We start from the raw sequence: 27015 nt of genomic DNA, 5'->3' as shown, positions 1-27015 counted from the left end.
CTGCCTGTCGGGCTTAGCTGAGGCTTACACTGGGGAAAAGAACACACTCCAGGTTGTGTCGCCAAAATTCAGTGAGATCTGCTTTCTCTCCCACTTCCCCTTTTCCCTTTCCTTTACATCTTTCTCTCCCACTTCCCCTTTTCCCTTTCCTTTACATCTTTCTCTTCGTCTTCCTGTTCTTCTGCTACCTCTCTCTCAGCTCTCAATCTCTCTCTCCTGTGCAATATACTACGTCACTGATATCTCTTCTACAGCGTGGATTCTAGTAAAAGTTTTGTGCAAATATGAAGTTTGCAGCCCATTTTTACATTTGTGCATTTGCTATAGTGAAAAGTTCAGTTGTGCAATACACAGATGCCTGTTCCTCCCTGCACCCTGCAGTCTGATGCCTGTTTCTCCCTGCACCCTGCAGTCTGATGCCTGTTTCTCCCTGCACCCTGCAGTCTGATGCCTGTTTCTCCCTGCACCATGCAGTCTGATGCCTGTTTCTCCCTGCACCATGCAGTCTGATGCCTGTTCCTCCCTGCACCCTGCAGTCTGATGCCTGTTTCTCCCTGCACCATGCAGTCTGATGCCTGTTTCTCCCTGCACCATGCAGTCTGATGCCTGTTTCTCCCTGCACCATGCAGTCTGATGCCTGTTCCTCCCTGCACCCTGCAGTCTGATGCCTGTTTCTCCCTCCACTTGCAGTCTGATGCCTGTTTCTCCCTGCACCATGCAGTCTGATGCCTGTTTCTCCCTGCACCATGCAGTCTGATGCCTGTTCCTCCCTGCACCCTGCAGTCTGATGCCTGTTTCTCCCTCCACTTGCAGTCTGATGCCTGTTTCTCCCTGCACCATGCAGTCTGATGCCTGTTTCTCCCTCCACTTGCAGTCTGATGCCTGTTTCTCCCTGCACCATGCAGTCTGATGCCTGTTCCTCCCTCCACTTGCAGTCTGATCTCTGTTCCTCCCTGCACCATGTTGGGCAGATACGTTGTATATACTGCTAGCCAGGCAACTGGACTCTAAAGCAAACGGATCTCCCAGGAGAGAGGCAGGCACCTTGCGAGCTTTGATTCTGCCCCAGTGTTCTGTCCCAGTCCGAGTCGTAGAGAAGAGAAGAGCAGTGTTCACTCAGTATTCAGGAGGAGGCCTTGTCTCCTGTTCTTCTGGTGTTATTACTTATTTATTATTCATCGTGCGTGCGCACCGCTCATCGACTCTGTGCCGGGACAGAGTGTGACGTGCGGTCGCTGCAGATGGGCGACGCCCCAAAGAGCCGCCGCCATCTCCTGTGAAAGTCCGACAGACACCACCTCTGAGGCTCCACGGTGGGGCCAGTCATGGCGCGCTCAGGATTGCTGGGGGAATGAGTTAGTCGAGGGCAGGGGGGTCACAATACCAGTCCTCAGCCCGGTCCTGGTACCCCACTGATTGACTGACAGGCTCGGAGTAGCAGGCAAACCATTATGAAGCCGCACTCTGCGTTAGTGGCCCAGTGATTGGCAGCCCATCAGATGTCTGTTCCTCCGCCCATCCGCCCAGCCGCGTCCAGCGGTCCTGACCAGCAGCTGGTGACCACGACCCCCACACCCCTCACCCCGCATTAGTGGTGCGGCCCGGAGGTGAGCTCTCCACCCCGCGGCACTTTCACACTCACTCCCTTTCATCAACACCCTCTCACAGGCAGATTATTAATATCACACTCTCTCCTCCCACCTGCAGCCATCAGGGAGTCTTGTCAAAAGCCGCACAGGCATGCTGGGAGTGAGGAGACTCTTTATCTGCCCGTTTCAATAGGTGTCAGCCCACAATATCTACCTCAGCTTTGTAGCTCTGTCACAAGGCAAGAATGGCACTCACGGATGAGAATTGTTCGCCGTTTTCCTAAACCTTGCGTTATAGTGATTTTTCTGGGTTTTTGTTCCATTTGCAGTAGGAAGCCGGCCGAGAATGTCCTCACAACGCGTGACATTATTGGGGTGCTCATTGTTGTTAATGATCTGTTTGTGTTTTGGGCATGACTGAGATGTGGCGTACTGGACGTTTTGCAATGGGAACGCAGTTTGTGCCGATACACGGACTGACCAAACAGACGCAGCAGAGTTGTGCCAATCTGCCCGCACTCTTCAGCCATGCTGAATTATCTTTGATTGATATCACCACAAACATGCAAAACATCCACCAGGCGATTCCAATGCACCATTACAACCGAGCTGTCTTTACCCCTAACCTCGCAGCCACACAATCAGAGAGAAAAGCTGAGAAATGACAGGTTTGGCCATGATTTATTCAACAGGACGATTTCTGGCGCACCCTCAGGCGTGATTTCCATACCAACAAATGTTGAGAGTTGTGATTGCTTTTCAATCATCCGAGACAAACACTAATTAGATTTTTTTCTTTTTGGCCTGTGGAATGGGAGGTTTCGGATATTGGAAGCACACGAGGCTTCCTGGTAGTCAGATGTCACACGCCTTCATCCGTGCCCTCTCCCTGCTCTTAATTCCATTCTACAGCTATGAGCAACTATTGTCCTTTGAGCCAGTTGGGCTTTTTGTTCTGTCTTGGTTAACATGATTTAACAGCTGGGGTCATTATTGCTCTGATGGCATTCTAGTCAGATGCACTTGAGGTACCGACTCTGGGTACCAGAACGTCACCTTTTGAAGCAGTCTAATATGGACACATCTGCACGTGTGTGTGTGTGTGCTCCTCTCTCACCAGACGGACGCGGCGCTGATGTACGACGCGGTGCACGTAGTAGCTGTGGCTGTACAACAGTCTCCTCAGATCACAGTCAGTTCCCTACAGTGCAACCGCCACAAACCCTGGCGCTTCGGCAACCGCTTCATGACCCTCATCAAAGAGGTAGTATGCCACGCCCACCACGGTCCTGCTCAGCACAGCCACACCCACCACAGCCTACCCAACACACCAACGCCACGCCCACCAGGGGCCTACTCAACACACCAATACCACACCCACCACGGGCCTACTCAACACACCAACACCACACCCACCACGGGCCTACTCAACACAGCCACGCCCACCATGGCCTACTCAACACACCAATACCACGCCCACCAGGGGCCTACTCAACACACCAATACCACAACCACCACGGGCCTACTCAACACAGCCACACCCACCACGGGCCTACTCAACACACCAACACCACACCCACCACGGGCCTACTCAACACACCAACACCACACCCACCACGGGCCTACTCAACACACCAATAACACCATGGGCCTACTCAACACACCAATACCACACCCACCACGGGCCTACTCAACACTCCAATACCACCACGGGCCTACTCAACACTCCAATACCACCACGGGCCTACTCAACACACCAATACCACACCCACCACGGGCCTACTCAACACAGCCACGCCCACCACGGGCCTATTCAACACACCAATACCACACCCACCACGGGCCTACTCAACACACCAATACCACACCCACCACGGGCCTACTCAACACACCAATACCACCACGGGCCTACTCAACACACCAATACCACACCCACCACGGGCCTACTCAACACACCAATACCACCACGTGCCTACTCAACACACCAATACCACCACAGGCCTACTCAACACACCAATACCACCACGGGCCTACTCAACACACCAATGCCACACCCAAGCATACCGGGCTTTGTTAGTTTCAAGAAATACATCTTCACTCCTCTGAACTTAGTGTTTATGACCCAGTTCAGGTACCGTCCATCCAGTTAAATGATGAACTCAACACAAATGATTTGTTTGATCTTACTGAAACATTTAGATAGCACTAGGTTTGATCCATCTGAGGTTTAATAGAGATGGGTAACGTACCTATCTGGGTTGTCTTGGCTCTCAGTACAGCATTGTGGTAGACTTGGGTCCTGTGTGACCAGATCTGGACTGGCGTCTCTGGTGTTACAGTAGTTCACATCCCAGCTGAGGTCCAGGGATCGACAAACTGCGGCGGGCACATCTGGAATAAGATCAACTATCAGCCCATCAGCTCAAACGCAATAATATGAAGCTTTGGTGGAAGCTACATTTTTGGTCTTTAAACCATGAACCATGAGTAACATATGCAGAAAGACATGCGGTCACCTCCATAATATCTCTAAGGTCATTATATACATTGCTGGCCATGAGAAACTGCTATTGTAATGTTTTCTTATCTGGCCTGCTCAGGGGATCTATAACACATTTACAATGAGTTTAGAATAGTTCTGCTAGAATCTGCTCCAAAATGAAGACTCCAATCACAAAATGAAAACCCCCATTATCTAAAATTATCTTTCAGAATGAATGAAAGATATATAGAAATATCCTATACATTTATTTTTATATTTAAATCTATATTTAAATATCTTCCTGAACTCATCCCTTTTTATTATAGAATTTGGCAAATGGATTTTACCAGAATTACTTACATATTTATCAGTATGATGGCAGGTTGTTACCTGGGAACCAAACCGAAGAGTAACATGCTCTACCTACTCGTCAAAGGGTTTAAATGAAAGAGATGATGATGATGATGATGATGATGATGATGATGATGATGATGATGATGATGATTATTATTGTGCTAGATGTTATTATAGTATACGTTATATTATTATCATACATTTTCTCATATGTGCCAGTTCTGCTATTGAAAATGGACCTTAATTCTTGGTAATTATTCTCTCCTGGGCTAGTTTCAGGAAAAGACAGGGTATCTAATCTGAGACCCCTCTGTCAGTCCGGAGCTGAGTCCTGTTGTCAGAGTGGCCAAGCCCTGAATGTATCAAACCCAGACGCATCAGCTCAGCTTGCCGCACCGGGCCAAGTTCTGACACATTAAAGCACAAAGGCCTGCTTGGCGTCTGTACTGCGGATCAGCTCAAATCTCTGCACTCGCCAGCCTGCTCTCTCTTAGGTCCTCCCTCCTCTCTCTCTTCTGTCCTCTTGTGGCTGGACAGAAACCCGGTAGTGTGGACAGCTCAGCTAGGCAAGACGACAGAGGGCCTCCTGTTTAGCCCTGGACACCTGCGCGTAGCGTGGGGCGTCTTTGAAGATGGCGGAGATGTAATCCAGCCTAACTCCCTGGATCGGTTAAGGACAGGGGTAGAGTCTGTAAGATAGAAGGGGTTTCAAGGCAGTGCACAGAAGATGAATACATTGGATTCATGTTTGTTGTATTTATAAAGTGAGATGTCTGGACAGCATTTTAAAGGCAATTAAATGAGGCAAAAAATAAATACTAACAGGACTATTACTGATAATAATTATTACTGATAATAATACTCAGCAATATTACTAATAAGACTCTGCAATAGTCAGGATCTTATTCACAGGAAATCACAGTATGAAGAAACTGCTCTTATACAACCTTGCAGGTCTCTGTGCCTCAAAACATAGGCACAAACATAGAGGAGCCGTCTCTCCGTAAATATGTGTCCTTGTGTACATGTGTGGGATATTGTGGTCATTGTGAGAGACTGAAAGCTGTATGGCTCCTGCTTTTGTGGCCTGCATGAAGGTGAGCTATACATTCCAGTGACTAACAAATCGTGCTGTTTAGTTAAAGAGGGAAGGGTTCTGCCTGGTCGTCATGATCGTTTCTCTCACACCTCCAGGCCCACTGGGATGGCTTGACCGGACGGATAAATTTCAACAAAACCAACGGCCTGAGGACGGATTTCGATCTTGATGTTATCAGCCTGAAGGAAGATGGACTGGAGAAGGTAGATCCATCTGATCACTAGTGATCACTAGAGGGCTGTGGTGCACAGAACGGTATACACTAGCCAGCCACAGGAACAGTTAGGTGCCTTGCTCAAGGGCACTTCAGTCAGGGCCTAGGGCCTTGGAATCAAACCCACGACCCTCCAGTCACAAGAGCGGTTCCCTAATCACCAGAGCATGACAGCCCAAAAACAGCAAAACCCTTCGTTATGTGCACGCCATTCTCACTTACACACTTGCGGAGCCATGTGACTGCACACTGACACTCGTAGAGTTTTGCGTTCAGCCGCCTGTGGCTTGCCGTCTGACTTCCGCGTGTGTACGCACCTCCATGAATAATTTACTCTATTAATAAAAAAACCCCTCAGAAGCCCTCCAGCCTCATGAAGGCGGAATTAAAGAGTTGATTTGCAATTACAAAATACAGCTTAGGCATTTTCTGAAGGCATCTGAAGCACTTTGTTTTGGAATGGGCGTGAGTGTGTGGTCCCTCTCTGCTCTTTCTGTGGACTCCACAGCCCTCAAGTGCATCCTCGGGAGTGGAGAGGATGCAGTCTGCTGACCCTTATCTCTGGGTGATGCAGCACCTTAACTCTTACATCACCTTAACTCTTACATCACAATAACTCTTACATCACATTAACCCTCACATCCCGTTGACCCTTACATCACCCTAACTCTTACATCACATTAACTCTTACGTCACGTTGACCCTTACATCACCTTAACTCTTACATCACAATAACTCTTACATCACCTTAACTCTTACATCACCTTAACTCTTACATCACAATAACTCTTACATCACATTAACCCTCACATCCCGTTGACCCTTACATCACAATAACTCTTACATTGCGTTGACCCTTACATCACCTTAACTCTTACATCACATTAACTCTTACATCACAATAACTCTTACATCACATTAACCCTCACATCCCGTTGACCCTTACATCACCCTAACTCTTACATCACATTAACTCTTACGTCACGTTGACCCTTACATCACCTTAACTCTTACATCACAATAACTCTTACGTCACATTAACCCTCACATCCCGTTGACCCTTACATCACCCTAACTCTTACATCACATTAACTCTTACATCACGTTGACCCTCACATCACCTTAACTCTTACATCACATTAACTCTTACATCACAATAACTCTTACATCACATTAACCCTCACATCCCGTTGACCCTTACATCACCTTAACTCTTACATCACAATAACTCTTACGTCACGTTGACCCTTACATCACCTTAACTCTTACATCACAATAACTCTTACATTGCGTTGACCCTTACATCACCTTAACTCTTACATCACAATAACTCTTACATCACATTAACCCTCACATCCCGTTGACCCTTACATCACCCTAACTCTTACATCATGTTGACCCTCACATCACGTTGACCCTCACATCACATTGACCCTTACATCACCCTAACTCTTACATCACATTAACTCTTACATCACGTTGACCCTCACATCACCTTGACCCTTACATCACGTTGACTCTTCTTACATCACAATAACTCTTACATCACGTTGACCCTTACAGCACATTAACTTTTACATCACGTTGACCCTTACATCACCTTAACTCTTACATCACAATAACTCTTACATTGCGTTGACCCTTACATCACCTTAACTCTTACATCACATTAACTCTTACATCACAATAACTCTTACATCACATTAATCCTCACATCCCGTTGACCCTTACATCACATTAACTCTTACATCACAATAACTCTTACATCACGTTGACCCTCACATCACATTGACCCTCACATCACGTTGACCCTTACATCACCCTAACTCTTACATCACATTAACTCTTACATCACAATAACTCTTACATCACGTTGACCCTCACATCACCTTGACCCTTACATCACATTAACTCATACATCACATTAACTCTTACATCATGTTGACCCTCACATCACGTTGACCCTTACATCACATTAACTCTTACATCATCCTAACTCTTACATCACATTAACTCTCACATCACGTTGACCCTTACATCACAATAACTCTTACATTAACTCTTACATCACATTTACATTTACGGCATTTAGCAGGCGCTCTTATCCAGAGGGACTTACAAAGTGCTTTGCTTCTGATCACAGAATACATCCTAGGAAATAGTACGGATAGGCCAGAATTCAAGACACCATTCAGTCAGACTAATACTAAACTACAGGAGTCAGTATCATTACCTAGTGTTTTGCAAGTTAGACATTTGCCAAGAAGCACAAATAACCATAGACAAACATACAATTTAAGAACAATGTCAAGTGGTATCATGTTAACCATTGCATCATGAAGGGTGATGTGAGCTGTGAACATGTCAGGGTATTGATGTCTTGCGGCATCTTTGCAGATTGGGACGTGGGATCCTGTGAGTGGTCTGAACATGACTGAAAGCCAGAAAGGAAAGACCGCTAATGTCACGGACTCACTGAGCAACAGAACACTATATGTGTCGACTATACTGGTAAGTGCAGTGTTTGAGGTATTTGGGGTATATCTTTTCAGGTTATTACTACATATTGTAAATTTAAAAAAGGAATTATGATCAGTTTTATGTATCTAATTTCAAACTAATGTCTAGTTTAGATGATGCTACCATCTCTGGGTTTTACAGACAGCAAATTGTCTTCTTGATAATTGATTGGACTTATTATTAGGCTTTGTGATTTGTGATCACAGATGAATTAGAATATTTAGATTTATTACTCTGTAGTATTTTATTTCAGATCATAGACTAACTTGCTACCTTATGATGATTCACTGTGACATTACAATAATGTAAGGTACTTTAGACTAAATTTGTAACATATATTGTTACATATATTATTATGTGCCTCTTGTTCAATCATGCATTTGTTTCTGAAGCACATTATAATAACATGTCCTTGTGATAAAGCACATGTGCTTCCTAAATATATGAAATAGGTGATAAATGTGCTTTGAAATGACCTCTGTTCCAGCGTTAGCTGTGTGAGGTTCTGACAGTAACATGGGAGCAACAGGGTAATGATGACAGTGATAGTTAGAGAGACACAAACAGAGAGAGCTGCTTTGAAATGGACTGTGATAGAATTACAGCAACCATGTGATCACAGGGATTAAGTGAGCAAATGAGAGTCAGGCCAAAGTCGAGCGTGCCGAGGTTGCACAGACTTTATCATTGGACGCATGTCCATCAGGGTTTCATGAATGCGCCAGAAACAAGAGTGGGAAAAACATGGAAGCATGTTTGAAGCTCCATGACAACAGCATGACTTCACAGCCTCAACTCCATCCCCGTCTCCCCGGGGGAAATGCTCAAAAACACATCTTGTGTCCTAGGAAAGACAAACAATGAATTAAAAACAATCCCATATGTGCTTTTTTATTTACTCTTCACACGCAATATATCAGTGGCTGATCAAAATGAATTAAGCAGTACAAATCCTTGCTCTGCTCTGTCTGACAGGCGCCAGATGATCAAAGGTGTCACAAATGAAAGAGAGAGAGAGAGAGAGAGAGGGGGGGAAACAGAGAGAGAGAGGCGGATGTAGGCAGAGGGAGATAGAGGAGAGAGAACTGAACGATGAAAGTCAGCCCTTGCATTAAAGTTGAATGTGCCCAGGTTTGTTAGAGCCTCCATTGTGCAGTTCCTGTGTGAAAAGTGTTTTTAATGGGCCTGCAGTGAATATAAACAAGCTAGAACGTTGCTCTGGGTCTTCTGGAAGTGATCAAGAAGACACCTCCATTTTACAGGAGCAAACTGCCTTCTGCTTCCTCTTTAAGGCGAACATAATCGCAGCAAACTTCAGTAAGCCTATTTATGAACATTAAATACTGAATGCAAATTTATAAAGACTATATATATATTAACATCTCAATCTTCCAGTCCAATCCTATTAAGCAACATGAACCTGTACAATCAGATGCAGGTGGCTCTTTCTTGTTAATTCTAAGTGCTAGAGGGCTTTCACTGAACAACAATCAACACATAGCAGAACGGGGCGATCAATAAGCCTAAAATAAATGTTTTAAATGAACCAGTATCATTTGTTCTTTGTGAGACACAAAATCCATTTTTTTTTTCCATTTGTTAAAGAAGAAACAGAGAACAACTTTGCATTTGAGGAGTGTATTTCTCCTGTTTCTTCTCACAGAATGCTGGTGGAGAACAGTCTAATGAAAATCTCTCCTTCACATATACTTTTTAATTAAAGTCACAGCAACACCTCATCTTCTGGCTTTTATATTCTATTCTTTAATATTTTATACCTTTTCTATTCACATTCTCCTCCCTGTTACTACACCCTCTATGGCAGCTGTACTTTCACTGGTTCTGCAGTTTCTGCTTATGTGGTTTTTATTTTTATTTTAGTGACATTAACTTAGATTATAATTATAATTATAATTAACTTTAATAAGCAAGTCTGAAATGAGTATTATAATGTAGACTGGGACCAGATTTAATTTGCACTAAGCATAGCAGAGTGACCAAGAAAGCAAAAGTTATATCATTTATAATAGCATCAAATCACAACTCACAATCTCAGTCAAACTTGCAAAAATGAAAGGATTCAATTACAGAAATAAATAGATCTAAAATTACGTTCACATATTAATTACTTTAAGTGGCAAACTATAAAATCTAATGCATTATAGTCTGTGAAGGGATAACAAAATAAAATAGAGAGAGGGTCATAGAATTTTTATAATTAACTTAAATAAATGACCATAGTTTAAAGCTCTGTGACAAATTAGCCACCTCTTGCTTTATAATGATAGAATTATAAATATCTAGCAGCTCTCTGAAAAGCAAAAGGTCTTGACAGACTGCCTCCATAGTTCTTGTGTTTTGACAATCACAGATCAAATTCAGTGGCTCTAATTTGAAGCTTCAAGTATGACATTTGGGTCTTACATGGACATGAGCAAAAGGCCAAGCAGACCCTGAAAGTCCATATGCAGGGCCAGTAAAGTTGGAAATGTTAGTTTATCCACATATGATAAACAGTTGTGCTTTTGATTTTTCTGTGGAGGTGATCCACAGTCATCAGAGGGTCAGGTTCAGGTGGTGCTCATTAGTAATCAACAGGTTTGATGTGTTAATAGACCTCGTGGCTGTTTATGATAATTACTGTCTTTCACAGCTGACAGAGGGTGAGAGGTCACAGGAAGCTAATGAGCCGACAAACACGTCATTGTGCTCGGTGTGTATCGAGCGCACCTGCGTCAGGTCTACACACTCTCAGGGCAGGATAAGTGTGAGGCGTCACTGAGCCGGGGCTTGTGGGTAAGGTGTTTGGAGCTCAGAGAGGTGAGGGCTCAGGCGTAGACCTGTGTTGGGGCTTCAATACTCCAAACACCACAGGTGTACTCCTGTATCAGGGCTTCTTTAGAGTTATACTCCCAAGGTAATAAGCATCGTGTGTATCAGAAGATTTATCAAGGTTTTCACGTTTCGTGTTCACACCTATAGAAGCAGCGTACATACAGCGTGTGTTCGGAGAGAGAGGACGGCGGGCGAAAAGGCGGAGACAGAACGCCTAGTCCCCTCTCGCGTGTTCAAAACTCTCCACAAAGTGTTGGGGCTATTCAAGCAGCAATCAGGACACAGTCCATACTGATATTTCCAGTGCATTCTGGTTGAAGTGTCCTCCATGTTGTAACATCGCGCGGCCTCTTGAACGCTCTCAATGAGAATGTTTCTGCCATTCCACTGTCTGCCTTGCTGGCAGGTAAGCCCTCTGAATTTGACTCCTTTCAGCTGTTGCAATTGAAATTATGAATAGCAGGCAGCCATTGAGCCTTGCCTCTCCAACGTTAGCGCTCTACACAGAGGACGACGGCAGAGGCTCCCAGTGTGAGCTGATCCCACCATTCAGATCCGGCCGTGAGTGTGTGAGTGGTGGGGCCGTGTGTGTGTGTGTGTGTGTGTGTGTTGGTGTGTGTGTGCGTGTAAAACCCTTTTGACCACGGCGAGTTATTGCCGGCGTGTTTTTTTTTTTTTTTTGCTCACGGCCACGGGAGACGAGCACGTGTTGGGCAGCGCCCGTGTTACCATGGCGACGCTCACGTGTGCAAACAGTGCTGGTGGTGATGCGGCGCACACAGTGGGGTTATCCGACGATGCTCTAGGACAACAAAAATCATATCTGCCTGTATATTAAAGACACGGCGCCTTGGGGAGCAGGGAAATAGTGCTCATAAACAAAAGGCAGAGCGGAGCACATGGTAAAAAAGCCCCAGGTGCACGCTGAGCACACTCAGCACGGACGCATGTGAACAGGCAGCTTGGTTGGGAGGCACCGACACACACACACACACACACACACACACACACACACACACACACACACATGCACCCCGGTGGCCATGTTGAAGGGGGAGACAGATTTTACTTCACTGCCTCCATATTTTCAGGCTTAAATAAACCCTATGAGTCAGTTATAGCCTCGAGAACAGAACCGTATCTTGTACTATAGGTACGTGAGACAGAAAGTGTCGTTAAGACTGTGGATTTACTGTGTTTACTGTGGATGTGTAGGCGATGGTAAGCATGTAGCCTGTGGTGTGGCAATGAAGATCTTGCAACCAAAGTTTAAATACAACAAATAGCGTATGCACGTTTAGGACACCCCTGCCATAATACCGGCCTATTGTATTATCTTCATCCATTTGACAGAAAATGCCAATGGAGTTTCAGTGTACATGCATTTTCCACGAATCATGCACTGAAGCTGCATTATAATTATACTTCATAGAATGATCGGATAATATATTAATTCCTTTTTGTTAATATTTTGAGTGTAGTTTCAGTTCATATTAAAATGCATATTCTGAAATCTGAAATGACACCAGGTGGACTAGACCTCTACAGTGAACTGTACAGTAGAACACAGTAGAACACAGTAGAACGTTCAGGATGGTGAGCACTGCTCCCACATGGTCTGCGGGGGTCTGAGCGGTTGGTGCATACCCTCCTGTTTAGCCCCTCTGGGTTCTGGGGAGGGAATGCTAACTATCTGCCCCACATGGACATCTTTCTGACCCATAAACCAGTACATCAGCCCAGGAATTACCCACTTTTACCACAGTGTCATTCCAAGACAGCAAATTGTATTTTTTCTGAAATCCCAGCCACGAGTGTAGCATAACACAACCTGGATTCAGGCGTCCCTGCATCTCTAATTCTGTTCACGTGGACACGTTATGTAGATGAAGGCTATTTAAAAAAAATCCAGCTGGTGGATCACGTAAGTGGGGCCACTGTGACAAGGTAGACATTTTACAGTGTGCCAGCAGCTTAGCAAATACAAAAATGTAATGTTCTGATACAAATGGATTGTTGATAGGTTTTCTTAACAGATCGATGGTGCACTATTGCAAGAATGTCTCATTAATAGCCATCGAGAACTTAAAATGTGAAGTTTAAGTCCATGATCATATGAGGCAGATGGCCCAGTAACCAGTCAGTAGTCTAATCTGGTCAGGGAAGCTTCCAGTCATCAAAAAAGAATACTAGATTAGAAAGCCAGGTTAATGTAACTACAGTACATCATGGAAGATTTTTTTGAATGTGTGTTTGTGGGAGGGAATGGTATAGACTCACATACTCACAAAGAATCGTGGGGAGCCTGTAATCTACACCTCATCGATTGCCCTGCGTAGTGAGCGGCCTAATGAATAGACAGTATCATAGAAAAAAAAGTTAAGCTAAAGCTAAAGAGCAAGGGGTTATCAGTTCATGTATGAAATGAATGGAAGATGCAGATCTGCTGTGAAATGGCAGTCCCTCATTGGCTCATTTTGTTTATGAATATGCATGAGCAGGGCGGGGTAGGGGAGGATGAATTCTTATCGCTCTTTGGATGTATTCTAGCATGTCAGTTATCCCTAAAGTGTGTTACTGACGGAGAGCTGCATTGCGCCGACCTCTGATAGTGTAAAGTGAAACCTTGCACTCTCGCTGGGACACGTCTAACACGTCTACGGCATCTGTGTGGCTCCTACAATCCCCGTCCTCAGCTTGCACAGATGATAATGTTAAAAAGAAACATGATTTGAAAGCAATCGGGTTCTCCCACTGATTCGATTTAAAAGGCACACAACACCTGCTTATTAATATGTTCACTGTCTTATTCAGAGAAAAAATAGAGAGAGAGAGAGAGAGAGAGAGAGAGAGAGAGAGACATAGTGGGTGATAGAGAGAGAGAGGGAGGGGGGGGGGGGAGAGTGTGTATACATTTGTAATCTCCCCAGGTGCTAGTTCCTAACAAAGCGAGTGAGCTGTATCCTCTGCCACTCACCTTGTATCAGCACATCTTATCTTATTTCAGAAGCATCTGCTGGCAGTGGGCCGAGCAGCCCACAGAGTGGTTCTCCTTAGTCCAGGCTGAGAGAGGCGTGGAACAGATAGGGTGGATTATCTCTTATTATGGCCATGCATCAGTCTCCCCCGCCTTGTCCACTATGGAGAGAGAGAGTGTGTGTGTGTGTGTGTGTGTCTCACTCTGTGGGGTTCCCCTCCCCCTCTGTGCCAGAGTGAGCCCATTCAAACAGATCTCATAGCCCAGTGCGTCTTGCCTCAGTCTCTGTGCTCAGAGATGTGCCCCCCCTCACCCCAACTCCCCCCCTCCCTCCCTCTCTCCCTCCCTCCCTCTCCCTGTAGGAGGAACCTTATGTGATGTTCAAGAAGTCAGACAAACCCCTGCATGGCAACGATCGCTTCGAGGGCTACTGCATAGACCTGCTGCGTGAGCTGGCCAGCATCCTGGGCTTTGTTTACGAGGTGCGGCTGGTGGAGGACGGCAAATACGGAGCGCAGGAGGAGAGCACGGGCCAATGGAACGGCCTGGTCCGCGAGCTCATGGACCACGTAAGCCCCGCCCCCACCTCTACACACACCTGTCCATCACTAGACTGCCCATGGCCACGCACACGACCTTTCCCCTCTATCCTTGCTACAAGATTATGATGTGTGTGAATCGGGGTTTCTGTGAGTGTGAATGTCTGTGTGTACACGTGTAACACAAAGAATGGAAACAAGGATGTAATCATTTGAGAAGGTCCAGTAGTGACTGTGGACCGGATACAGAGTGAAGCTTTTGGCATGAAATTTCCCCCACAGAGCTTATTAAACACTCCCCAAATCTCTCTCTCTCTCTCTGACACACACACACACACACACACACACACACACACACACACACACACACACACACACTGCCCTGGCTACCCTTGTTAAGCCTGAAAAAGTAAGAGCCAGAAAGAAATGAGCTCCACAAGGGCAGAAAAATAACAGTGTTTGCACACCCAATATTCGATAGCTGACCCCATTACCGGCGCACACCATCCCGTCTGCTGCTCCCACAACATCTCAGACGCCACCTCTATTGATCATGCAGTGATTGTGTACGATTAGGCTCGGGGCAGTGAGGGCACGTTGGGGGAGGAGCACACTGCAGCAGTCACTGCACACATCCTCTCCCAGATGGGAGCGCCACACATCCTAATTGGGCCGGACATGCTCGCAGAACGGCCGGCAGTCTGCAGCTTGCGGAAGAGCAAAGGATGCCTTGAAGTGAGGGTAAAAATATCCCATCAAACGGCTGAAAAATGCCAAAATGTAACAGTTAGCAAGACTGCATCTGCTCGCACTCTGCATTCATTTACCCCCTCTGAGAATAATTACATGACAATTTAATAGTTGACAATTTAATAATTTTGGTTAAAGTGATGTAAATGGCCAATCAAACAGCATAAATATTAAATGTCGTGTTTTGCACTAGCTGCAGTGGTGTTGTGATTCAGACAGCTGAACCCATTCGGTTTAGTGTGATGGATGGTAACATCATCACGGTCAGAAAAGGGCAAAAAAACATTTATTTGAAGAATGATCCAAGTGAACTTGCTATTGGTACCTCACAATCTCACAATGACATACCCATAGCAAATGAATTAATATAACATGTTATCCAACATGCAATGTAACATGTCCAGGTTTTTAATTTGTTGCATGGAACAATAACTGGATCATTCAACCAGATTTGTAGTGGTTTATTACTTTTACAAATATTTAACATTTTACAAATTTTAAATGATTAAAATCTTTAAAAAAGACAAACATTTTCTCCTCAGTTCTCTGCTTTTGTATTGACAGAAAAATCTTGGTATAATGCGCAGTTTTAGATTATTCAGGCATGAATCCACCCGTGGCCAAAGGCAATCTGATCTTCATGATTTCATATCATATCATATCACATCATATATCTTTCATGTCTTTATGGCTTTTATTCTTCTTTTATCATGTATGAAATAGAAACTGTTCAACTCTCTGCCATTCCAAATAACCCGGTGTTTAATCCCACAGTGTGCTGGATGCCATAGTTCAAACACAGGAGAAACTGGTTCTTAGCCATTAGGAGCCCTGCACCATTAAACACTTTAGTAACTGCTGAGCTCATCGAAGCTAAATCAAGCTCTTGGAGGGAAAGAGTGGGAAGGGAAAGATGGGGGGGAGAGGCTTTAAATTTAGACTTAAGTGCTGTGGGCCAGTCAGTGGTGTGTGAAGGTCCTGTTTTCTTAATTTGATTGCCTCTAAACACTGCTGCTGATGATGTGTGCCCATCACTCTCCCTTTGCCTTTTGTATTGGCAGAAAGCTGATCTTGCAGTGGCCCCCCTGGCCATCACCTACGTGCGTGAGAAGGTTATCGACTTCTCCAAGCCCTTCATGACGCTGGGGATAAGTATTCTGTACCGCAAGCCCAATGGCACCAACCCCGGGGTCTTCTCCTTCCTCAACCCCCTCTCCCCCGACATCTGGATGTATATTCTGCTGGCTTACTTGGGTGTCAGTTGTGTGCTGTTTGTCATAGCCAGGTAACATGCCAGACCTGCCCACGTCAGCTACACACGCAGACATAACCCCATAACCTTTAACCTCTTTCCATTAACTGTATAATCAGTGTCTTGAAAGCATTTTGCCCTCCATATGTTGCTACGACGTTTGAAGCTCACGTCTCTGCTCACGTGGAGATTTTCTGCCCTCGGCTGAGAGTGGGGACGAAATGCTAAACGCTAAACGCTAAAACGGGCATACAGTGTTCACATGAGGGCATCTGATAAGCGCAGGTCCTTGGGGATAGCCTTCCCCAGACAGATCACCGGGGGGGGAGCTCTGTTGTGAACGGGACAGGCAGGGATGAGTCATGTCACACAGGCTGAGAGAAAAGGGCGAGCAAGCCGGCTTCAGAAGGTCAGGCGAGCCGGGTCCTTCTCGGATGCGGTGGCGATGGCGAGCGACGCTAAGTGCTTTCTTCTCACCCGACCGAACTACTGCCTCCACAGCTCAGACGCCATTTGAGAGCTGAGAGAGAGAGAGAGAGAGAGAGAGAATGGTGGTATGGTGTAGGTGTGAGTGAGAGTGGTTGACTTTCCCTGGTGTGAGCGACAACCTCCCCCTCATCCCTCGTCATCCCCGGTGTCTCCAGTTTGTATTCGCTTGTTTTTTTTGTTTGGACATTTTCACACCCTGCTTCAAATGCCCTTGGTAGCGTTCCCCATGAATACTGAAACACGTGCATTTCAAGTCGTTCACTCATGTTTCTGTGGTCTATTCCTGCCGCAAATGTCGTACTGTTGAGTTTAAAAGCAGAGGTGATTGTTAGTGTTTGAGTGGAATTAAGGGGGTGCGAGAAGCAGTGCTAATGCTAATATGACCCCAGAGCTATTTTAACGTGCTCCTAAATCCAGATGATCGCCACACAGAGACTCCTCTTTCTTACACTAAACTATAATAAGAGGCAACTTCTTCTCGAACAGCAAACCTTTGCTGGGACACAGATTCCCTTTATGGACTCGGATAACTGCTGAGGGAACTGTAAAGGAACTTACAGGCCTGGTTCCCTGGACCATGATTATTCCCAGACCTAAACTGAAAGTTACTTTCAGTGGAGAATCACCACTGAAATTGCAAATTAGTTCAAAACTAGGCTTAATATGCATATCTAGGAAACTAAATTAATCAAAAACTTTTATATCTGACATATTCGAATAAACTATATGGTCATATGTCAATATGATAGAAATATAACATGCTGGTTTTGTATGTTATCATTGTCTATGAACAGAAAGCCAGTTGTGACACATACATCAGTATATACTGTTCTTCAAAACCTGTCTCTTCTACGCAATGCTTTATTACATATTTACAGATAAAGATGAAAGGAATACATATTTTTGATAAACTTTACATATCTATATCTATATGATAAACTGGACATATACTGATCTATTGCACACTTATGTAATTAAATGAATTAAAAGGGCGAGTTGTGCGTAACGCACAGACCGTTGTTGTTTTGCTATATGTGGACCTCTTTGATCACCATTTGAAGCACGGTGGAGAAACCTCTGGAGCAAAGGCTTTGAGTTAACTCTAAAACTTTTGGGACAGCTTAGCCGTGCTCTGTTAGCCCAAGAGTTTTATGGTTAATAAACGTATGTTTTCTAAATGTTACTGGCGATATGATCACCCTAGAGAACAACAAGCTACAACTGCCATCTAAGTTGGTTCAGAATATGCACCCATTACCAAACTTAAGCACTTAAGTTCATGCTGGGTAAGTGAAAGAGTCATTTTACGCTGTTGGTTACACTCTGCAGTGAGTGAAAGGCTGAGTTCAGGCACACAGAACATGGTGGCGTGTTGCTATAGCCACACGAGGTTCAGCAGTGTGTCCTCCAAACCCGTCCAAGAGAGCAGCAAACAAGGGGGGGGTTTACTATATATGTGTTTGTTTGTACACATTTATTTATGTGTGCATGTGGTATTGCTTAGCATGTATGAATTATATGTGGTGTGTGTGTGTGTGTGTGTGTGTGTGTGTGTGTGTGAGAGAGAGAGAGAGAGAGAGAGAGAGAGAGAGAGAGAGAGAGATTGTGTGTAAGCATGTGCTATAGAGAAAGATGAGAATTGGAGATCACATAGTGACATAATGGGGGCTGGTCGGGTTTTCTATGGCTCTGTGTTCACCATGCAGTATGTAGAACATGTCCTTCTGGGTACAATATGAAAACGAAATATCTGCCTACTCAGAATAATTTTACTGTACTGCATCACCAGTTGTTTTTGCTGTTGCTGAAATTGTTGCTTTCCTCTCCTCACAAAGTTTTTCTCTACTGTTTCTCTGTTCTGTGACACAGGAGATGAATCAGTTGAGGGGAATCTAACATGACTTTACTGAATTGGCACACCCCCTCTGTACCATTTCTCTGGCACATTGGCACATATAACTGGAACCCAAATGATTATTATACCGAAACTGTCATCATGCACAACACCACTAGCCATTTGTTTCAACTGCTGCACAGTCCTGAAATGACTCACACTGCTGCATGATACCCCTAAGAAACAGTGCGTGGCCGTGCCATATTCTCATCAAAGGCAAGTTCGCTGATTCACTGAGCAGCCCAGTGGTTCCACAGACCCGGTGGATATAGTTTGAGCTAGCGAGAGGCAGTGATAGTGCTCCGGACTCATCAGGGCCCACCGGTCGTGCATGCCAAACAGTTTCATCTGAATACCCCCTCCACTGCTCTTAAGGTGCTATTATGGTTGCTGCAGTGCGCACACCTCGGGCATAAGAAACAAAAGCTGGAGGTATTTGCTGGGAGAGTAATGTCCTCAGGCAAGGTGCTGCCGGCCCGCATCTGATCTCCTTCATGTCCAGATGGAATATGCCATAAAACAGGCTGCAGTAAAAGAGGATTTAACGGAGCGCCACGCCAAGCATCGGGGAGACTCGAAACAGGCGAATGGAAGAGGAGGCGGGGCCTCCATAACGAGAGGCAGCCCAACCTGTGATTTGTGGAAGCATTTAGGCTGAATCCAATTAAGCTCACTAATTGAAATACTTGTGCACTGTGTGTTGAGCACTGTGTAGAGCAAAGATTAATGGACTTTCTATCATGTAGTGAGATAGTGTAATATCAGTCAGGATTACCCGTATTCGTCCATGTACTGTGTGAATAAATAACCTGAACATTTTTCATTTATATGAGAAAAGGCATTATAAAAAATAACAGTCAGATGGATGGATGGATGGATGGATGGATGGATCCTGTTTCCCTGGAAACCTTGGGTAATACACATCAGCTTTCTTATCTGTAGAAAAAGATTCCAGGGAGTGACTGCAGTGCCCTGTGGAAAAAGACGCAGAGACATTTCACACAAATGTAGTTTACATAAAGAAGCACTTTGCTTGCACAGCTGATGAAGGACCACTGTTACAGACAGTATATATATATTGAGAGAGAGAGAGAGAGAGAGAGAGAGAGAGAGAAACATTATAAGGCAACCAGCAAAATAAAAGGTTTATTTAAATTTCAAAAAAGCTGTTATGTAAGATAATAATGTAAGTGAAAATAAAACATTCTTATAAATACGTATTTAATTTAAACACAGATAGTATCCAGCAGGTTAATTTCAGCAAAAAATATCAATGAAGTTATATGAGCACTTTATACACTGTAAAGGTGACCACAGCCAGAGGATTTTGGATGACATTTGAAGCAATAGATTAAATTGACAGTCTTTCAAATTACAGCCCTTGTTAAACCCTTGTTCAGATAAAAGCCCAATACGTTACCAGAGGCCTATACAAAACCACGCAGGGTGTCAGTCTTTGAAAGCTTGTGTTAAGTGGGCACTGCACTGATGTGCAGTCTGAGGCACAGTATTTCCATATGACAGAGCCCTGTGTCGCTCTCCCTGATCTGATATGGAAATAACCGGTTGTGTGACCGGTTCTGTTTTTCAGCAGGACAGCCCTGATTCTCGCAGGCTGATAAAATAAACATCCAGCGTTGTAGCCGCCTGGCTGTCCCTGTGTCTCCTTATTCATGGCTTATCTGTCCACGGTGACCTTGCTCAAAGTTTTTTCCCTCGGTGGCTCAGATGCCCTGAGACAACAGAAGGTCAAGGTAATTGGATGACACCGACAACGAAATGGCCGCCTAGCTCTCCCCACGCAGCCCGACGACAGCACGCCTCTCCCGCAGACCGCTCCAGAATTCCCCCAACGGTGCGTCTTCACGCCACACAGCAGATGATCGCTGTGCTCATCCGCACGCACTGCGGCTGGTGATTGGCTTTTTGGTACAGAAACACGTCACGAGACCCCCAGCGCTAGGAGTCTGGTGCAGCAGGCCTATAGATCTTGGCAAGGTCGCAAATTCGCGTGAACTCAATTTGAGATCGCAAATTGACAAGCAAGCAAATCCGCTGCAAATTGACAGAGCAGACAGATTGATTTAAGCTCAAGGATTCTTTTAAGCACAGAATTCACGGACGCTCGAGGGTCCTTGAGAAACCCGCAAATGATAGTCATGTAGCTTGTCAAATGAGAAGAAAAAGGGCTTGTATTAATCTGGTTTTATTGGCCAGTAACTGCAGCTAGTATAGTTTAGAGGCACTGAACAGTGGCAATAATGTTTAGTTAGATAAACTACAGCCGCTTCAATGGCCTTGAGGAGACTGTCCTTGCTAGCACTGCTATATAGAATTTTGCACCTCGACTTTATCCAAACATTTGCATTTCCATTTACCAGCTCCAATGTAGAAAAAGACTGGAGTTAAATATGCTCCGGGTTACGTACACTTAAGTGTTTGATTGCTCACTCGTCTCATTGTCAAGAACCGAGATTCTTTCTTAATTCTACTACTCTAGCACAAACCAAATCAGGTCATGATGCTTAATTGTAGCCCAATCAACCTTTCCTAATACAGTGTCACTTTTGTTTAACGTGAATAAATGGGGATTTTTTTTTTTTATTCGATTAAAATGCAGGAAGAGACAATGTGGTATGAGGAGATGATGGGACAGACTTGTTTGATCTGCCACATTTTAATAAGCTTGGAAGATTATCTGGATTATTAGATTTTTGTTCTGGGGATAGAGTGATTCAGATTGCACAGATTAAATTACAGTGCCAATTGCCTTTGATGGGAATATGACAACATGCACAGTTCTGCGGGGAATGGAGAAGAAGGGATTATGGTCAGATTGAATGTGCTTATAGCAGTCTCTCCTATTGCATTAACTCCATAGCATGGGAGTGGCTGATTCAGACTGCTCTAACCTACACTAAAATCCCTCAGATTAATGTACGTCACATTCCTAACATTTAAACCATCACAACTCTGAACAAACTGATAGCACTAGACAAATTTTTTTTGAAAAATGAACACATCACATAAATAATCACTGTCTATGTTAATCTGTCTCTCTTCATATTTCTTTAGGTGGATCTGCCTTTCTTGTTGTTTTATCTTGTTGTTATTACTAAACGTGTTCTGTTTTGATCACCACAGGTTTAGTCCCTACGAGTGGTATAATCCCCACCCGTGCAATCCCGACTCGGACGTGGTGGAAAACAATTTCACGCTGCTAAATAGTTTCTGGTTCGGAGTTGGAGCTCTCATGCAGCAAGGTAGACGCCTCTGCCGGCCCACCCTTTGCACATGTCCCACTCTTTTGCTGGGGGTCCAAATCGTTCTCATCAGGCCCACACCCCTGCATGGGTGCCTCTGTGCATGTAGCCAGATTGATTGCCAGTCCGCTGTATGGATGGAGAGGTACGTGAGATGAAAGTGAACGGCGTGTGATGGTTGGTGAATGTGGATAGGGACACTAGGTGCAACTAATCGTGCATGCTGTTCCCTTATTATCACTGTTGCCATCTGTCACGGTCCGGAGCAGGTAAGTCCAACCACGCAACCAAAGAGACGGGAGAGCAGTAAGAGACAGACACACAGGGTGTTGTGACCCTGACCCTGTCGGCGGTGGAATTTCCTCCGAAGCCTGATGCCACATCTGCTGAATGTTAGTGTTCTGAGACCATGAGAGACCAAAAGGACCCTGACTTGAAATGAAATGTCATGATTGTGTTTGAATATTGCACTGCAAGAAGCTGCATGTTTTGCATCCTAAAAACAACATGACTTCATTGAGAGCGTTTAAGACAGTCGGCCTGCTGACCTGTTACTGCATTTGTCCAGTGGATCAATGGAGTGACGCACAGAGGCTCAGTGATCGTTCTCACAATACGATGACTAAGCAGTTTTTCAGAACCCAGTGACCATTTTAATGCATTGAAGCAGATGGCATGTGTACGTGTTGACAGGGTAACAACCAAAAATGCACACAATTGTTTGTGAGGATTATAATATCTCACAAAGTCGTATTTTCTTAGGATGCACTGTCTTGGGTTTAGAACCTGTAAGCTATGAACACTGTAAAGTGGAAATGCTCTTTCATTGTTGAACCTGGTGATACTTTACCAGAATTCATCAGTGTGTCTTATAGTAGGTATCTGAGAGAGTCCTGGGTGATGGATGAGTGAGTTTCTCTGAGTGCAGCGCTTGCTGAGTCTAGATGTTGAGATCGGGGTCTGTGTGTACTGCTTCAGAAGATGTGGTGTCAGACTGATGAGCAGGGGACAGGTTTCACCCTCCGTGCGAGTAGCCCTACACTGTAGAGAGGCTCCCCTGCCTGTGGCTTGGCAGCCCCCAGAAAACTGTGGGATGTGGTGTTTGGACATGACGTTACCTTGGGTACATGACAGTCAGCCCCAACCAGGTTCGGTTAGGTCAGGCCACGTCCTGCGGCCTTGTACTGGGCCCTAAGGTCCAGTGAGGGTAAGCACGAACTGCAAAAGTGACAGATTTAACTTCTGTTTTGTTTCCTGTGTGTGTCTGGTGTCCGTTATTGTGTTTGTTTGTGTGTCTGAGGTGTTTGGCCAGTGAGTAACACTGCAGGGCACCTTTGAAAGTAATGATGTGGTTTCATAAATCATGTCTAACTGTGCACTGGACTGAGAGCACAAGAGAGGGAACATGATCTTTTTCCCGTTCCAACAACTGGACAGAGATCTGGGCATGGACTTGGCTGTCCGGTCCAAACTCTGGGCTTGAGTGATGGGTCGCTAGGCAGATTGTTAGAAAGTTAGAGAAGAACCATTTGTCAAAGGCCTGATTTAATTTTATTCAGAACCCTCTCACGATGCGTAGCAAGCGTATCTTTCTCACAGCCCATTTCAGCTGACTGAATGTGCAAGATCAAAGCTCACAGCTGCTTCAGAAGAAGCACCACTTAACCAGCCTCACTGGTCCTCCCTAGAACCTCTCCAGCTAGCTCATGCCTTCCCCGTCACCTATTAACCCAGTCCTCCTCTGACACATCCTCTCTGTTCTGCATGAACAATAATGAGCAATGCCAAAATCTTTAAGATACGGATTGCCACCTAGGAAATTTCAAAGAGCGAAAAGTCCCTTTGCTTTGACATAAAGTCACTACTTGCTACCTTATGACATAATAGTTGAATGCAGACTGCATGCTAGACAAACCCAAATGAACTTTCCTTCTCAGGTCTGTTAGTGTCAGTTTGTGATCAATGCAAACCCACTACACAGTTAGAATGGTTGTTTCTCCTACTACACAGTTAGAATGGTTGTTTCTCCAAGGCCTTGGTGCTCTCTGCATTGGCAGCCTCATCCTTGCCCTGCAACCCTGCTCTGTTCGGGGGGTTTGTGCTCAGGCCTGGCTCCCCAGGTGCACCCACTCCAGCCACGACAGCTTCTTCCCATCTGACCTCCCCCCCTCTACTCCTCTTCGTCAGGATCTGAGCTCATGCCCAAAGCCCTTTCCACCAGGATAGTAGGAGGCATCTGGTGGTTCTTCACCCTCATCATCATCTCCTCCTACACGGCCAACCTTGCCGCGTTCCTCACGGTGGAGAGGATGGAATCTCCCATCGATTCAGCCGACGACCTGGCGAAGCAGACCAAGATCGAGTATGGTGTGGTGGAGGACGGTGCAACCATGACCTTCTTCAAAGTGAGTGCAAAGTGTGAAGTTTAGTACTCGACTTGTAGCATAGATCTCAAATGATAATGTGGCTTATGTGATTGTGTTTATGAAATCTTACATAGAGCATAAATTTATCTTAATATTTTATCATCAAAATGCATTCACAAATACAGTAAAATATTGTTGTCATAAGAAAACCTTGTAGCACAGAAAACTGAAACTTAGAACACAAACAAGTGAATATTAATGCCTGCAAGTGGACCAATAAGATTTATTTTCAAGTGTTAATGGCTTTCTATTGGTCCTCTTGGTAAGATGACGCTTCATGTCAGGCAGTAAAACCCCATGTACACCAGTGCCTGGTTGGTGAGGTCTGGCTCTGTCGGTGCATTCTTGCTATGTCAGTAAGGTCTTGGTCAAACAGCACTTAAACAGAAATGCCCAATGGTTAACACTTTTAGTGTCAGATTTTGGTGTGATCTTGCTGTGATTGTAAAGAATGGGGGTTTTAAAAGGCCTAATTAACCCTGCTCCACCACCTCATCCGTCTGTTACAGCAGGAGGCCTTGGAGAGCTGAGAGGTGACTTGCTTAAATACAGTCCATTTATATTTACAGCGTTTGGCTGGTGCTCTTGTCCAGAGCAACATACAATAGCACTTTGTCTCTTCACGAGAAATCGTGCTAGTACACTAGACCTGAGTCTAAGGCTCCCCTTACAATAGAACCCTGTAAGAGGGAAAATACACAAAGAAAGTATGGGGGTTTTTTTTGGTAGAGAAGTAAATGAAAGAGTGCTGATTATTCAGGGGCATTGATGTAACTGTGGGCCATTCAAGTGTTGCTTGAAATTCATGGGTCTTTAGTGCAAGTTTGGAGCAAAATGCTCTGATGTACAGACAGGTAGTGGGAGTTCACTCCAACATGGAGGTGCTAGTAGAGAAGAGAGTCTTGAGGCATGTCTTCCCTGTCTCTTAATAGGTAGTGGTGGAGGCATGAACAGTGGGAGATGTGGTGCTGGCTGAGACGATCGCTTGCATGTAGGAGGGAGCAGGACGATTTCTGTCTTTGTAGGCAAACATCAGGCCACTACGTCAGGCTACTGCGTCAAATGTGCTACTACAGGCTTCTGCAGGGAGCCAGTGCAGGAAAGGCAGCAGTGGAACGATGTGAGGGAACTCGGGAAGGTTGAACGAGTCGTGCGGCTGCGTCCCGGATAAGCTGCGATTGTGTGGTGATGTGTGCAGAGACGCCTGCCAATAGGGAAGCGCGACGGTCCAATCCCGAGATGAAACGGGACTGCACAAGCAACTGAGTGGCATCTCTGGGTAGAAACAGGCAGATTGTCCTGATGTAAGAGTGACCCACGAGTCTCGGCCATGTTGGGCAGGGAATGATAGCCGGTCTTTCCACCCAACATTTCTTGCATTTTCAGACGGCATGACGAGTGAGTTGTCAAAGGCGATCGGGGCGCAAGGAGGAATCAGTGGGCATATGTAATAGCTCTGTCTTGCTGGGGTACAGTTTCAGAGGATGGGTAGCCATCCGTGAAGAGAGGGATGAAATAAATGGAAAGAAAAAAAACATTTTAAAGGATGAAGGGCACAGATAGAGGTATGAAAATAAGTGCTTTTATGTGTGACCTGTACTAATTGGGGTCATTTTAACAGCTTCTATATCATTATGGTCTGTCCTCTCTGACAAAAAAATGAATCCAGTCTACTGCAGCGTGAGCCGTCAGCTGTGTCCAGCGACTACATGTTTTTGTCCTTGCACACACGCCTTTAGGCCGTATTTTATATGAGAAGCTTCCGCTTAGACCAGGTTGCTTCCTCATAATCACAACAGAAGAGAGAGAGGCCTGAATCATAAGTGTATATTCACCGTGCTAACCGGGACAGCTCTCCTTCCTGACAGGGCTGGTGTTAGCCTCTGTCCTATGCCACGCCCCCCCCCCCCCCCCCCCTTAAGCAGCTGTCTTAATGTTCGTAGGCATATAAAACAGTAGGTTGCACATATGAAGCTCTGCAAAAGAAATTTTGTCATGGCATTTCAGATTTGGAAAAAAATGTCTTTATAAAACAGGAATGGGCATAATTTTAATTGCATATTAAATGTAGTTTATAGGCTGCGTCTGATGAAATGCCTTTCACTTGCTACAAGCCTAAATTTCTACATCAATGCAATTTTCACATCAACAACTTTAGACAAATGATAACGAGTGTCGCCATACCGTATCACTTCCAAAGTGCCACTTCGTGTTATGAGAGCATTCTGCCAAATAGTGAAGCAACGGCCTCCTAATGCAGGTGCCGCTTTATTGACTGAGTGTGTGTGTGATTGACTGACAGCTGGACGGAGTGGCTGATAAATTAGTAAAC

At 45.0% G+C, this 27015-nt stretch overlaps 1 protein-coding gene across 5 annotated transcripts in view; it reads left to right on the top strand.

Moving 5' to 3' along the window:
- The window catches only part of grik2 (glutamate receptor, ionotropic, kainate 2), a 137205-nt gene that overhangs the window by 70943 nt on the left and 39247 nt on the right, over nucleotides 1-27015 (top strand). For 4 of the 5 annotated variants that reach the window (XM_076971827.1, XM_076971830.1, XM_076971828.1 and 1 more), the window contains 7 exons: nucleotides 2710-2853; nucleotides 5620-5727; nucleotides 8136-8249; nucleotides 14433-14639; nucleotides 16421-16644; nucleotides 22139-22257; nucleotides 24445-24662. In XM_076971827.1, the coding sequence (XP_076827942.1) occupies nucleotides 2710-2853; nucleotides 5620-5727; nucleotides 8136-8249; nucleotides 14433-14639; nucleotides 16421-16644; nucleotides 22139-22257; nucleotides 24445-24662 (1134 nt within the window). Of the gene's footprint in view, nucleotides 1-2709; nucleotides 2854-5619; nucleotides 5728-8135; nucleotides 8250-14432; nucleotides 14640-16420; nucleotides 16645-22138; nucleotides 24663-27015 lie in introns of those variants that run through there. The other variant, XM_076971832.1, reaches the window with a different exon arrangement.

This window comes from Brachyhypopomus gauderio, chromosome 13, assembly GCF_052324685.1.
Source record: "Brachyhypopomus gauderio isolate BG-103 chromosome 13, BGAUD_0.2, whole genome shotgun sequence".
In the NCBI taxonomy this organism is placed as follows: domain Eukaryota; kingdom Metazoa; phylum Chordata; class Actinopteri; order Gymnotiformes; family Hypopomidae; genus Brachyhypopomus; species Brachyhypopomus gauderio.
The sequence above is the reverse complement of the archived record's forward strand: the minus strand, read 5'-3'. Positions and strand labels throughout refer to the sequence as shown.